Raw genomic sequence first — 16,488 nt, forward strand, 5'->3', positions numbered from 1 at the left:
TGATAAGGCTTAACACTGAGGCTTTCATTTGACAGCCTCAGTTTTTCATTGCCAGTTTTATTTTAGTTTAGGTTTTCTTTAGCAATTCTATTTCTTTGTTAAATTCTATGTTCATTTCTTGAATTATTTTTTATTGTTTCATTCAATTGTTTGTATTTTCACAGTGTTCACTGAGATATTTACTCATATCGAAAGTCTTTGAACATATTTGCAATTGCTATTTTGAAGTCCTTGTCTTACTCTTCAGCTAAACTGCTTTTCTCAGGGCCTAACACAACAGAATTGCTGGCCACTGAAGGAGACACATTGTTTTGTTGTTCATATTTGCTTATTTTGTGTTTGTGTGTGTGTGTGTGTGTGTGTGTGTGTGTGTGTGAGAGAGAGAGAGAGAGAGAGAGAGAGAGAGAGAGAGAGAGAGAGAGAGAGATCTAGGCATCTGGAGTTAGGATATTTGAGATATTTCTTGCTGTAGATATCTTGTCTCATCTTTTTTGGGTGGGTGTTGCATTCTTTGGTTGCTGTTGCCCAGTCTGAACCATAATGCACTCTGGTAGCTGTGGGGTGCCCAAGCTCCAGCCAAGTATGCTGGGTTTGGGCTCCCTGGTAAGGGCTGGTCTGTAGGCCTGTGAGGAGTCCCAAAAGAAAGGTGATGGGCTATAAAGAAAGGCTGAGCAAGGCAGTTGGGGGAGAAATAAAGGGACCCTGGTACTAAGTGGCAAATCCCTAGGACATGGAGAGGGAGTAGGGGCCCCTCAGGCAAGCTACAGCAGAACTAAGAGTAAGTCTGGAGAGATCAAAGTGGATGATGGGAAGAAGGATGAGGGCACCCTACTAGGCTTCCAGCCTAGTGTGGCAGCTTTGGGTCCATGACAGAGGTTCTAGGGGTCAGTGGAGACACAAAGGACTGGAGATAAGCTAAAAGGAAAGGCTGAGAGGGACTGCTAGGAAGATCTAGGAAAAGCCTGGTTCTTTACCAAGAAGCCAAGTCCCTAGGAGATGGGAGTGGGCTAAAACTTTAATGTTAGAAACTTATAAGTAAATATTTTTATAACTTTGAGGGAAAGAATCCCTTAATATGTGACTTGAAAAGAAACAAACATTACAAGAAGATGTTAAACATGTCCTTATTAAATGGAGACGTTGTGTTCATGAAGACACCTTAAGAGAAACAATAAAGCAAGCCACATAAAATCAAAAAGAAAAATTTGCTCTAGATATCCAAGAAAGAATAGCATAGATGAAAATGTCTTTCTCCCATGCAATCTGTAGGCAGATAATTAAATAGAAAAATGGGTACAACAATAAAAAGACATTTCATAAAAGAGTATATATACACTCAGATACATGTGTATAACTGTACATATCAGCAATAACGGTTACATACACAAATATGGATATGTGTATCTGCTCATATCAGCAATGATGGTGACTCCTGGGATGTTGAGGTCAGAGTGTGTGCCCAGATAGGAGATTATAGGAATTATATTTTTATAATTAGCATTATATAGTATATATATATATATATAACATCATATATAACATTGTAACTATTTTAACTTTATGTATATACATGTTAATTTATGTGATTGACTATATATTTGAAAATGATGTGCATAGGTACGTAAGTATACACAAGTATATGATGTTCAACACAAAATAGTAAAAATTTTTAACATGAGTGTACCTGGGCAGAAGTGGGCCTTTCTTGAGGATTTTCTTTCAAGCACTTTCCAATTAACTTCTCAACCATAGGCCATGGGGCACAGCCATATTCTTTAACTGGATCTGAAATACAAAGAAGATTATTCAGGCACACTAAATACATCAAAAGTTATGTGCTTATTTTCAACACATATAAGTTCAAACAATGCAATGGGAACTCGGACCTCCATAATTCTATATTTACTATGACACGGTTGGTTTTGTTAATGTCACCTTCAGGAGAGCGGTCACTAAAGAGAGTTTCATGCTTGTAATTCCACCAGTTGGGAGGTTGAAGGATGCTCTGAAATTCCATGCTAGCCTCAGCTACTTAAAAGGTTAAGATCACAGGACCTGGTCCCACTGCCTGGATGCCTCCCAAACAGATCAAGCCAATCAACTGTCTCACCCATTCAGAGGGCCTGATCCAGTTGGGGACCCCTCAGCCATTGGTTCATAGTTCATGTGTTTCTATTCGTTTGGCTATTTGTCCCTGTGCTTTATCCAACCTTGGTCTCAACAATTCTCGCTCATATAAACCCTCCTCATTCTCGCTAATTGGACTCCCAGAGATCCACCCAGGGCCTAGGGGGGAAGGTGAGGGGGGCGGGAGGGGGGAGAACAAGGGAATCCATGGCTGATATGTAGAACTGAATTGTATTGCAAAATAAAAATAAAAAAATTAAATTAAAAAAAATGGTTAAGATCAACCAGGGCTATAAGAGATTGTCTCACCACCACCACCCCAAAACAAATAAAAGATGTCTTGACTTTTTAGTGGTATAAAAAAGAGATACAAATGAATGAATATAAGTGAAATAAAGACATTTTCATTTGATATTTGTACATAAATAGACTTTGAAAACACTTTTATTCATATAATAAATGGCTTCTATGAAAAGATTTTAACACTCAAAGTGAGAAAACATTTAGAGCTCAAGTCTCCTGAGTTGATTTGGTGCATTTAATTTTTCCTCTAGGGATGCCATTCTTCAGGTGGGTGCAGAACAGAGACCAGGGCATTTGCACTAGGAAGCTAACAAGTAAGATAAGAAAGATGGTCAAGGAGCATCTGAGTTCGGTTCAACAATAATAAATTTCCTTTTTCCAGAGACTTTAAAGGTGCCCAAAGGGGTAGTCAATGCCATAGTGCCCACAGCAGCCCTGAGTGTACACTTAGAAGTACATCTTGGAGGAAAAGGTAGTATTAGAAATAGCTCATAATCCTGTAGTAGGAGATGAAGTAACATTCAAAACTAGATAACAGGTCATAGAATTTCTTGGAGCCATCCAAAATGAGCCTTCTCTCATTAAATACTCGTTCACCAATTTTCATTAATATTTATTGCAAAATTCATAAATAATTAAAAATTTCTTCATGAATATGAATTATTTTACTCCAAGCAAATGAGAACATCCAAGGTTACCATGCATTCCACAACTGTTTTCAGAACTACAACTCACAAGCCTGATTCTGATGGTAATTTTCCTTTCCCATGTCCTCCCAATATAATACCAAATGTACCGATACTCACTTTGGATTTCACTAAGCCTAGAATAGCTAGCTTTTTTGTGTGATTTTTATTATTGTATCACAAAATTTAAGAATATCTATGCATTAAGTGAAAGTCATCAAACTGTGAACGACGACACTGACATTAAGGAAAAATCTTCCTTGTAGATGAAACAGAACGAACCTGGCAATTTCCCTTGTAGTGCTAGTTCATCAAACTCATTTGGAAACTTCAAGCCCTCTATGATTCTACCCCCAGTTGTCCAAATGTCATGAAGCAGTAAGCCGAACGAATAAACATCAGCCTGTTGGTTATAAATGACATTTCCTCTGGCAACTTCAGGTGCCCGGAACCCTGAAAAGAAACAGATACAGCAATCAATATGCCCAATTCCAGGGCCCTCACTTGGGACAGCTGCTAAGAAACAGGGTAGGGGGGTGATCTCTAAATCAGGCCAAGTCATCGCTGCAGTGAGACACCTGAAAATGGAAATGGTCATTAAGCAGTCCTGTCCCAGGTGCCATCCTTCAGCTGATTTTGAAGAACAGATCTTTTGATCTTTACTATGAAATCTCATACTTCCACTAAGATAACTCTGAAGGATAATATAGATAACACTGAATAATAAATTATTAAACAGAAACTAACAATCAAAGAAAAAAAACCTCACAGGGAAACAAAAAGCCTTTATCATTTTCTCTTTGCTTACTACAACTGTTACCAGCAAAGAAATTTATACGGTAAGAGGCATGTGGGGCTAGGGAGACATCTTCTAGGCTCAAAGTCACTTTAACATGGCTTAAAATCCAGTGGTTTTATTATTTCCAGAACTTAGGATTCCATTCTACCCTATGAAATTAAAAACTCCATTTTTATTTCTAAAAAAATAAGGCCAGAGCCAGAGCCCAGCAGCAGAGCTTACAGAATACAGCAGGATGCTGGAGACCTTGGATTTTATCTTTGTTACCACAAAACTAATTAATTGTTCTATTCATTAAGACAAATCAAAGTCCTTTAGTCCAAATTCTCTTTCTTTCTCTCTCTCTCTCTCTCTCTCTCTCTCTCTCTCTCTCTCTCTCTCTCTCTCTCTCTCCCCCTCTGTGTGCTTGTTTGTGTGTGTGTGTGAGTGTGTGTGTGTGTGTGTGTGTGTTTCTTTAGTGCCTTCCTGTCTTTTGGCACAGGGTCTCTACCAAGCCTGCTATTTTGGCCAGGCGGATCTGTCAGTCTCTGTCTTTTCCAATGCTGGCGCTATAGATGCACCCCATCTATATGCACCTAGTTTGATATGCTACATTGCAAATATATATTTCTAAAAATATTATGTATCTCTTTAAAACAAAAGTATTTTTCTAGCGTAGTTTGGATATGGATTGTCCCTCTAAGGCTCAAGACTTGACAACTGGGTCCTCAATGCAACAGTGTTTAGAAGTAAATGGATCAGGAAGGCTCCTACTTCAATGGGTTAATGCACTGATGGATTTAAACCAGAACTGATTGTTGGAAAGGGGTGGAGTCTACAGGAGGTGGGGCACGAGTGAAGGAAATTAGTCACTAAGTATCCTGTCTCCAGCCACTCTTCCTCCCAATCCCCACCCCCTACCCCTCCGCTTCTTGGCTGCCAAGAAAGCGAGCAGCCTCCTCTGTCATGTGTACTTCACTTAACTTCAGTCCAAACCAACAGAGTCAGTGAAACTTCCACAACTAGAAGCCAACGCTCTTCTTCCTCAACATACATTTTTCTGAGGAATTTTATCACAGTGAGCAAACGCTAGCTTTCATATCTGTGTAACTGTAACAGCATAGTCATACCCTGAGCTAACGAAATGTGATGTACTTAGGAATTTTAACACAGTACTAATAAAGTATATATACTATGGTATGATATTACAAAATATCACAGTATTTCTAATTCAAATCCTTAAATGGCATTTTGCAGATCCTTTCTGGAACATTTCATTTGACCTGTGCATGTATCACCTGTAGACAGATGTTACAAACAGCACAACCCTGGAAGAATTATATGCTCCCTTCTTTTTTTAGGTTTACATTATTCATTTGTGTTGGGAAGGGGGAGCATACATATGTCATGGCATGCACGTGGAGTTCAGAAGATAACTCGCAGGAGACAGTTCTCCATTTCCACCCTATGAGTTCCAGGAATCAAATTCAGGACTTCAGGCTTGGTGGCAAGGACCTGAACCCACTGAACCTCTCCCTGCCCCTGTGTCATGTGCTTCCTTAAATCCACACAAACAATACACAAATACACAGATCAAAGTTAAGAGCACTCAAAATCACAAGCTACCCACACAGCTAATGCACTAGCAATCTTTATGTTTACGTTCTGAGTGTTTAAAAGGGGTTTGGGTGGCTGTATTAAATATTTTCCAACTGTTATTATTCACTCCACACACTAATTAGACATCTATTATATCAAGCTTCCATCTAGACTATTGAATTTTCTGTGTATTTATTTTCTTGGTAAATTTGCTGATATAAGCTCTAACCACAGGATCATAAAGCCAAGGAGACTTTAGACACTATTTAGGATCATCTCTTCATTCTCATAAGTGTGCACCCATTTAGTTAGAGCTACTCAGAACTTTGAAGTCTTTTACAAGTATTGATAAAGATAACCAAGCAGGGGAGAGGGGTCATTTTTTTTAGAGTGCAGGCACTGTACTTATAACTTACTGGTTTGTTCTCCAGGGTTATACACAACTATAATCTAACCACTGGGGATACAAGCAGGAGGATCAGAAGTTCAAGGCCATCTTCAGCTACACAAAGAGCTCCAGTCCAGTCTGGGCTACACAATATGAGAGCCTCTCTCAACAAAGAAAGAAGGAAAGATAAAAAGGAAGAGAAGGAGGGAGAGAGGGAGGAGAAAGGGAAGAAGGAAGGAAAAGAAAATCATGAATATAAAAGAATAAAAGACAGGAATATTTATGAAAATGCTTTTCATTTTCCAATCCAGAATCAATACCTTTAGTCATATGATCAGAGTACAGTAACATAATGCTATAACATAGTATCTATTTACCTAAACATAGTATCTATTTAGGGGGTACCTAAGCTATTCTACTGCTGAAATGATTCTTGAAAAACACCAGTGAGTTTCTAGTGACCTTGCAAAGTCATACGAGTTGAACTTTGTCTCTACCATATGATAGTGAATAGCTAGAGAACATTTCATTTGCCTAATGACTGTTTTATTTGTATAGATGTTGACAGACCTGAAGCCGTAAGTCCCCATTCACTTCAGTCAATTCTGCGACTGTCAGAGAACACAGAATCAATTGTCACCCTCAACAGGAAATCCACGGCGGAGCTAAGGATGGGACCATCCCATGTTGACTCTTCCCAAAGTAGACAATCTCACATGGCAATGCTGTCCCTGTCAGTAAACGAGCTGTTGCTCTCGTTGACCTTGGGCTGAACTAGTGCTGGGCTGGGGATGCTCTCCGTCTTAGGCTGCCTGAGTTTGCATCTGTTCTGCCTTACAGTCATTTTTAGCGTTCCCTCAGAACTCACTCCCTGGACTGTAGATAAGGATTAGCAATAGGACTTACATGGGGTCATTCTTGCAAATGGTTAAGCATGAGCCTTGCTCGTTGTTCAGGCACTGAAAAGGTCTGAACTTCTCCCTGTCCTGGTACTCGGGGTAATTATAACACACACACACACACACACACACACACACACACACACACACACACAATGTTCCACGAATACATTTTTTTCCTTTTACTGGATGTTCCCATATTAAAAGGTATAGTATGAATCGGAAAATTCAACAAAGAGAAAAACCACAGATCAAATCCTATGAGGAGGAGTGAATTTCTTCCCAGAGAACATTGCTTTGGGGAAGGGAAGGTCAGGTGTTAGTAGCAACTGTGGTGACAGATGTTGTCTTTTCAAATTTAGGCCAGAGTTTAGGGCTGAGATAATTAGAAGTGCTTTAGTGATGATAATTGTAATCAAAATAATAACAAACAGAAGTTTTGGTGTGCAGCAAGAAATGGACCCGCATCATGTGAGTGACCTGGGAGAGCAGTGAGCAGCAGAGAACGGATGAGATCGGTTTCTTTTGTTGAGAGTTTCCTCCATATTTATGTCACTAAAACTTAGACGTGGGGATTATACGGGCTCAGGAATAAGTGGTTGCCACAGTACAAAGAATCAGGTGGCGACAAAGTCTTAGGCTGGTTTTGCTGAAAAACCAGGAAGTCAGAGAGCAGATGAAAAAGCTCCAGGTATAAAGCAAGCTGAACTGCCATTGGCTGTTGACTGGTCTAGACCAGTGGTTGGTTGGTGGGGCAGTGGAAATCAAGTCCAGAAGCACATGACAGAACCCAGAGAGAACCACTGTCCCATAAGCACACAAAGCTTCAGTGATAGATGCCCTCCCAGGAGAAAGAAAAGAAAGAATTGCAAGGCCCAGCTAAGTGGGACGGTCCACCTGGACATCATATGAGATATGAGGTCCCAAAGAGACACAGGACACATCTCACTCAGTACCCATGGCTCCTTCCAGCACTGCTGACCCTGACTCCTGCCCTCTACCTCTCTAGCCCAGAGGCTGGGCTTTGCTTCCCTTCCCCAAGCTTCTGATTACTATATAACTCAGCCATGTTGGCTACACATTCTCTTGATTCCTATGTGTTCTCTTGGTCCTCTTGGACCCATCTCTTCTCTTCCTTCTCTCTTCTCTTCATCCCTTGCTCTTCCCCCTCTCTCTCCTCTCATAGCCCTGTCTATTTTGCTGGCCATGTTCAGTCAGGACCCTTCCAGATGCCTCTAGCTGTTTTCTCCCTCATCTCTACAATAAACCCTTCTCCTCAACCATGACTAGGAGCAGTCATTCCTCATTTTCATTCATCTCCCAGGTCTCTTTGGGACCTCCCGTAAGAGGAATGAGATCTGCCTACAGAAGATCACTCTTTATGTCCATCTTTCCTAGGTAGAAACGTTGGTTTTCCAAGCCTCCGGTGAATAATTCTTGCTATGCACAGTTCTGTGATTTTTTTTCTGCTTTAGAAGCTAAGATTGAAGAGTTGAGCCTCCTCAAATATACATTAGCACAGTATGTGGTGGAGGAGACAGCTGAAGAATCAAAAGTCGGATACTTTGTATTTCACTGAATCGATTGAATTACCTCTTGGTTACTTACTGTAAGATAAAAACCCTACTCAGCCTCAATGTTCTCAGTTACAAAAGTGAAAATAATAGCAAACTTACAGACTCAGTATGAAGATAAGAGATGTGTGCCTGATGCACCTGCCACGGAGCCTGGTACACAGCAAGTACTAAAGAAACAATAACTATTTCCATTGTGATTGAACAGACCAGAGACATTCATTTGCAATATGGATGCTTAGGAGAATACACACCTGCTTGCAAATGCAAGTAACCAATAAAAGGGAATGCATATATTTTGAGCAAAAAGACAACAGGCATTGAAATTAGAGAAATCCAGCTTTTAAAAAGATAATGGCATTAAATACCCTCTCCTTTTAGCTCCGTTTTTGGCTCAGGAAGTTACAAGTTGATTTTGTTGTTATTGTTATTGTTGTTCTAGGAAACAGGATGATGAAAATGTTGATGCAATGGCCATCACTATTCAGACAGTAAACATCTGTTCACCTTGTGATAGGTTACATCTGCTTTGGCTCTCCCACACCCGCATCTGAGGACACTGGTTAGCCACTGCAAAAAGTAAACTTCAGCTCCTACCTGGGGTGCCCTCTGATGTCTTTATTCCCATTCTACAGCAGTACTGTGCAATCCCATAATCCGCAATCTTCGCGATGATAGCAGCATTGGGATAGAGGGTAAAGAGCAACACATTGTGGGGTTTCAGATCACGGTAAATAATCATGGCTGAGTGGAGATATCTGTCAGAAAAACACACAGGAAGTCTTACCAAAAGGTGATCATATTAGATTAATTGGGTCATAATTTTCTCAATATGTTATGTCTTTTATGCAAAACATCAGAAATACTATGTTAACTTTGTCCTTGGAAGTTGAAGGATATACTGCAAACAAAACTTAAAACATGTCTTTTATGCAAAACATCAAAAATACTAAGTTAACTTTGTCCTTGGAAGTTGAAGGATATACTGCAAACAAACTTAAAACATAAAGATCAAATATTAAAAAGCAAGGTGATGCTTGTACAATATCTGAGTGTGAGTTGGAGTCAAAGATATTGGATATTTTGAGCAATGATTAAAAATTACCTAATATAAAACACAACATTTTAATCTCAGCCAAGTATTACCCATTCTGCAAACATGGTGGAGGACCTCAGTTTCCCCAAAACTAACATAACTATTATTGCCTTTCATTAGACCTCTTTAAATTGCTGCCTTTCCCTGTCCACTGACCTCACAAGAATATTATGACCTTCTCTGAAAGGACAATTTTTCACAGGACTTAATGGAGGATTTGTTAAAATCCTTTGTTTATTTGTGGTTCGGAATTTGGTTAAGGTTATATTTTAAAAAAATATTTACCCTATTACCTCCTACCAATCATTGCTGAGGCATTAGGAATAGAGAGGCTGTGACATCTGAAACTGTCTGTTGGGTAATAGCCTAGAGAGAGTGCGTCATTTGACTCCATCAACTACTGGGTTGATTCTCTCTTCCAGGATGTACATAGGCCATGACATCAGATCCGTATATTTCAGGATATACAGTTTGGGCTGATCAATAACATAAATTCTTTAATGAAGTTGACCTTAGCAAGAGTAATTAGCTTGAATGGAAAATTTACTAAGGACTTACTAAAAGTCCATTAGCTGTTCTTGAGAAAAAACAGAGGATTAAGAATTTAAAAATTAAACATACATCACCAAATAGCATCCCAAACTGCCATAACACATCCCTCCCTCAATCACAGATAGAACACAGGCTCCTTCAGAATACCTTTTTAGGACTAAAATACAGTCAATTTAAAATTATGTCATTTGGAGATCAAGGTTATCTGGTTTAATTACAATATTTAATTATAGAATTTAATCTTAAAAGTGCAATTATAATACCTGTAATAGAAAAGAAAAAAGCTTTTGAAATTGTAATTAGCACAAATTATTTCTCAGTGACAATAACTCAGACAAATAAATTGAAGCATTGTTTAAGAATAAGTACTGTCAAACATTTTATTAACATAAACTATACTCAGTCTGTCTTTAATCATCCTTATTGTAAGAATCTCTAAGAAGCCCCTATCTCTATAAATTAAAGTTAACTTTATCTTATCCTGAATATATTATGCTGAAAATAGCATGCATTCAATCCTTTAACAAATATGCATTAGGCATCTGTCTATGGGGGTCACTCATTAGTGGACACAAAGCCTTCTTTGTACCTCTGCTTTTAAGTGGGTCACAGTCTAGGAAAAGACAGCCGCTTGGCTACAGTAAGGTAGCAGAAGTGTGTGAGTGCCAAGTGCCGAGGAAGCAGCAAGGGAAATGCACAGGCTCTCCCTCCACACACAGTTCTCAACATGAGGCGTACAATAATCTCTGCCAGTCCTTCTCCAAGGCAGAGTCTTCCATGGAGCGGAGTGCAAGAAACACAAGTAGCATCTCAGACAGTTGTCACCATCCTCTCTGTCCAGAGACCTTAACTTAAAACAGCTTTGTTTTCATTGCAAAGAAGAAAATGTTCTTACAAACAGTAGGAAGAAAAGTAACCAGAAAAAAGTAAATAACAAAGGTAAGTGAAATTATGTTAAAAGCCGAAGAAACCAATGTCTACAAAATTTTAAGAATATGAGGCAGGAAAAGGAAGAGTTTAAAGGCCAGTCTAGCTACCACATGAGTCTCTAACTCATAAAAACAAAATCAAATGAGCAAATACATGTAAGAAAGACTCACTCTCCGTGAAGAAGCTGAGTTTTACGGTACAGAGGGCATGCCAGCGAATCCTTAGAGAAATTAGTTCTCCAGCAAAGAACTTGATGAAAAGAAGGGCAGATCTATGGACATCAGCCTGGTTAGAATGTGGACTAGAAACATGACACGGAGTGAGATTGCAAAGAAAACCAAGAGGCACGCATAAAGAGCTCTGACACCACAGAACTAGGTGTACCTTGTAAGTAACTGGAAATACCAGGGACTCCCAAATAAAATAAGTGGGGCGGTGGTGGCGCACACCTTTAATCTCAGCACTCGGGAGGCAGAGCCAAGCGGATCTCTGAGTTCAAGGCCAGCCTGTTCTACAGAGCGAGATCCAGGACAGGCACCAAAACTACACAGAGAAATCCTGTCTCAATAAACAAACAAACAAACAAATATGTACATATATACATATATATACATATATATATGTGTGTGTATATATATAAAGAGATCTGGTACATACATGGACATATAGATAGGTAGATGACATATTATAGATAGATAGATAGATAGATAGATTGATTGATAGATGATAGTTTGATAGATGAATATATGTAAAAATAGATAATAGATAGATATAGATGATATAGATATTGATCAACAGACTGATATTGAGACAAGGTTTCACTGTGTAACCTAGGCAAGCTGTGAACTCATAAAGGAACACCAGCTGTGAATGGAGAGATACGTGATCTTTCTGTGACTGTACTGGTCCTGTTCTGACAAATGGGGAATGCAGGAGAAAGCACATGCTCGTGGTAGGAGGCCATAGCAAGGAGAATAAATTCAAGTTTGAACATACTGAAACACAGGAAGTTTCAGAAACTATGTGAGAAGTCTGAGGGAAAGCTGAAGGGAAGGTGCTGAATTAAAATACAGGATCTTGATGAAAAGAGTAATAACATGAAGACATTTCTTATGTGTCATTCTAAATAGCTACATTAACTAACCAACCCTAAAGACACAAGATTTGATTACTTGTTTCTACCCCTGTAGCTATAGTCACATGTTAACAATTATTTGAAATTACAATTTTTAATATATACATATTTATTTTTCTTTATTGAAAAGGTATTTTTTATATAATTTTTTTAACATTGAGTTTTAAAATTACATTTAGTGTTAATGGAATATTAACAGCTACTGGTACCTACCAGCCTCCTGTGGGACCAGATCTAGAATTCCTTCCTGGCTTTGGAATAAGAACAAATGAGAGAAACGACTGAAGCATTTGCTAAACTTCTACTTGCTTCATAAAAACATGGGATTTGTTATTTGAAATAAAGGCCAGGGAGACTGAGCCTATGGTGTTGTGGACTTGCAACATAAGTAATGAGTAAAAACAGCAAGTCCTCGGTTTATAAATTAACCCTGCAGGATTACATGAAAAAATAAATGGAGGAAAATCTGGGACCCAGGATCAGTTAAATCAAAAAAATGATTGCGATGGGTTTGTAAAACCAAGCTCAGTTTACTGTGAGGCTCCACCTGGTGTTCAAATGCAGACATGTCAACCCAAATCCAAATGCCTGCATGTTGGTAAATTTCCAAATCTGCATGGCTTTCAGTAGTTCTGGAGGAGATAATTGCCTATTTTCCTTCTGCTCATGCCCTTTCTCAATGCTGTCTGAAAGGACTACTCACAGGCTTTCAGAGAAGGAGGAAATTTGCATCTACTGCCTGGAAAAATGGTGGTAGGTGTGGGGGTACTGTCCCTATGCCTCCCCTCCCCACTGCCAACATGTGTTTCCTAAGGGCTCCCTGTTCTGGAGGCTAGAATGGGATTTAGGTAACAGGACAAACCTACATGAAAAGACAAGCCAAAAGAATACCCAGGAGTTAGGCATTGCAGGCTAGTCAGGCAGAGGGTATATAGCCTAGTCACATTCAGAGACCTCAGAAAGACATGTGTGGCTGAGCATAGCAACTAGGAAGCAAGGGAGGAGTAGGTCTACAACAGGAGAAAGATCTGATCCAATGTCTATGTTCTTCACAAGCTATTTAATGGTACACAGTAGTGCAGGGGTGATGGGAAATGATGGGGATGTAAAGAGGCCAAGGGAGAGAATTGTGAGAGTAGGTACATGAAAAGTTAGAAATATTTGTGTAATGACTAGGTAAGTGCTCAGAAGGACAGAAGAAATGAAGGACGGCTACTGAGCCCAACCATGGCTGGAAAAAAATTGCAGAGCAACGAGAAGGCTATCAAAAATTGAATTTGGGAGCCTACAATTACCACAAAAGTCTTCAGTATTATGCATAGTGTACAGGCTAAAAAAAATGGGTAGGGGTTAGAAAGGCAAAAATTACAACTGCTGAGTATATGCAGCAGTGATTTATGAAGGTCTTTTGTCTTCAGGGATGACCTTTCTACCCTGGGCTGCTGTGCCTCAAAGCTACTTCTAGCATCCAGCTCAGGGTTGGCTGTGACTGAGTCACATGACATTTCCATTCCATTGTGGAATTCAACATTTGTCACTCTGATCTGCTTCAGAAATATGGACTAGTTTTCCATGATTAAAATGTCTCTACTTCATACTTCCCTTGATGTTTGGAGGCATACATACTTATCTTTAGGAGATGCACACATCTAAGGTTCAGATTATGATTGTAAGAGCATGAATACCAGGTTGAAGTGCTACTGCCGCCAGCTATGAAGTTCTGTGCTCTCCTGCTATTTATTATATTATAAAGTTACAAACCTCAACCAAGGACGGATTGTTAGCAGAGTGCAACAAGGGAGTGGTGTTCTTAGAGCCTGGGAGTGAATTTGGGGTTACACTACTCATGCATTAAATAGAAAACAATGGTAGCCCATTACCTCAGGCCATCAGCCACATGCAACGCGATCCTATGTTGGAGGGTTCTAGTGAGGCTGGCTTTGTCCTGCTGCAGCAAACGATCCAAGGAACCCTTGGAGGCCAATTCCATTACCAACATCCGAGGACGAATCCCAGCTGCCAGCAAAGATATCAAGCTTGGGTGGTGGAGGTGGCAAAGTACCACAACTCCTGCAAAGGGCCAGAGTCATGTGAGTCTCACACCATCATGGATCCATCACCTGGTAACTTGTAGTTCTTCAACTTGGTAACCAGCTTTCCCTGAGTGACTGGATTGTTGTAAATGTTTTCTTGTTCTTTGAGTTTTTTAAAAGAAATTCTAACAGCTAATTTTGCACTACTATTCAAATTGTGGTTTTTAATTTTATTTTTCCTTCTGATCTGCTTTTATGAGAACACTTAATGTTGGAGTGGCAGGCAGAGGTGGTCATACTAACAGGTCAGGTTATTCTAGCCTCTAAATTGTAGCAAGTCACAGAATCTATTTCAGCCCTGGACTCACAGCAATCACTGTTGAGTCAACCTTAACTGACATAAGGGGTAAACTGTAGCCTCTGGTTCAAAACCACAAAGTTTGCTAAGGACACATGGGCAAGTCCACAGGAGCAGATGATGTCCCTGCCTGAAAACTCTAATGCCTTCCTACTACTCCTATATTTAAACTCCCGTGTATGAGATGTAGAGATGACTCAGTGATTAAGAGTACTTGCTATTCTTCCTGAGGACCCAAGATTAGTCCCCAGCCCCCACAATCATGTCGGATGACTCACAATCATCTGTAACTCCAGCTCCCAGGGATCCTACACTCTTTTACAGCTCCATGGGCACCCCCACACATGTGGCATCACAAACACTTATACAAATAAATAAAAAGAAATATTCTTAAAACCTCATATATGTCCATGTTCCCATAGCCTGACCTGACCTAACTCCACATTACCTCCTACACCCTATTTTCTTTCATCCTTGTCTGATTTCACCATCCTTCAGCCACATGAGAATTTCTCAATCCCAAGCACATGCTAGCTCCTCTCAGCCTGGATCTTTGCCTATGCTAACCCTTCAGCCTTGAGATCCCCCCACCCACCCTTTGCAGAGCCAAGAGCCTCTTCACAGTCAGATATTAGGCAAACCCCACTACTTCCTTAAGTGCCCCACCTTGGCTCACCTTCCTAAAGCCATCCCCAACTACAACAAGAAACAGAGATGCTATTGTAGCTTTCATAGTCCTTTCTCTACATCACACCTCAAGCAGCTTGATACTCTCCTTAATGATATAATTGTATGTAAAGTCCATATTCAACTGTATTCTGGATATGTACATTCACTCTTGAGAGTGTTATTTAATTGAGGCTTATTATTTCAACATGCACATTCTTCTAAACTACTTTTATATCATAGGGGACTACTTTCGAATTTCTTTGGTAGTGTTTCTGAATTCCATTGATCTTTCCTCCATATGTTCTTTATTCTGGCACTATACTTTAGTTGAACTTTTCCCTCTCCTCCTCCTCCTCCTCCTCCTCCTCCTCCTCCTCCTCCTCCTCCTCCTCTTACTCCTCCTCCTCCTCCTCTTCCTCCTCCTTCTCCTCCTCCTCCTCTTCTTTCTTCTCCTCCTCCTCCTTCTCCTTCTCCTTCTTTTTGGTTTTTCAAGACAGGGTTTCTCTGCGTAGCTTTGTGCCTGTTCTGAAACTCACTCTGTAGCCCAGGTTGCCCTCAAACTCTCCTGCCTCTCCCTCCCAAGTGCTGAGATTAAAAGCATTGACACCACCAACCATCCCTAGTTGAACTTTTCATCTTATGTGATAGTAAACTGACTTGGGTTTTATGTGTGATAACAGAAGCCTTGCTTCCTAACAAGGGGCTTCAAAACTGTGGAGTGCCTATGCTGACTTGACTGTCTGCAGAATTTTAAAAGCTAACACAGAGAGTTTGGCTATCCCAAGAGAGCAAAGGCTGTTCCAAGAACAGAGCTTGATACTGCAGTCATATTTGCTCAGGAGAGAAAAGTCTTTTCATACCATGTCTGATCAACTCAGTTTGCTAAACCTAATGTTCGAAAGCCCCATTCCTTCTATTTACCTTCCTGGACATGGTCAAAAGACTAAGCCAGGTTCTCTATATTGGAAAAACACCTTGGTGACTAGGGCAAGAAAGGAGAAAGAACAGGTAATGGCCACCTTCCTGCTTGACAGGGAGGAGCCAGGGCAGGCAACAGGTCATACCTGTGGCAGACAGCCCTCCAAATGCAACACTAATCACAAAATGCTCTTCTTCTTCTTCTTCTTCTTCTTCTTCTTCTTCTTCTTCTTCTTCTTCTTCTTCTTCTTCTCCTTCTTCTTCAAGTAAAGAAGTATATGATGTACATTCTACATTTTGTGTTTCTTCCATCATTCCTTCAGTACACCTCAGTGCTGATACACTGACCAGCTCTGTGTATATTCTTAGTGTTTTGCTTCTTCCAAGCATTCCATGTATATATATTACAAACTTTCTAGAATATAATATTATATATACACAGC

General features: G+C 39.9%; 1 protein-coding gene across 1 annotated transcript in view; it reads right to left on the reverse strand.

The window, feature by feature from the left end:
- Nucleotides 1-16,488, reverse strand: part of Lrrk2 (leucine rich repeat kinase 2) — a 138,750-nt gene that overhangs the window by 18,070 nt on the left and 104,192 nt on the right. Inside the window, exons 40-44 of the mRNA XM_059247707.1 lie at nt 15,689-15,692; nt 13,948-14,134; nt 8,952-9,112; nt 3,399-3,569; nt 1,685-1,785 (exon numbers count right to left, since the gene is read on the reverse strand). Of these exons, the coding sequence (XP_059103690.1) occupies nt 1,685-1,785; nt 3,399-3,569; nt 8,952-9,112; nt 13,948-14,134; nt 15,689-15,692 (624 nt within the window). The remainder of the gene's footprint in view (nt 1-1,684; nt 1,786-3,398; nt 3,570-8,951; nt 9,113-13,947; nt 14,135-15,688; nt 15,693-16,488) is intronic.

The sequence above is a fragment of the Peromyscus eremicus genome, chromosome 20 (genome assembly GCF_949786415.1).
Source record: "Peromyscus eremicus chromosome 20, PerEre_H2_v1, whole genome shotgun sequence".
Lineage (NCBI taxonomy): Eukaryota > Metazoa > Chordata > Mammalia > Rodentia > Cricetidae > Peromyscus > Peromyscus eremicus.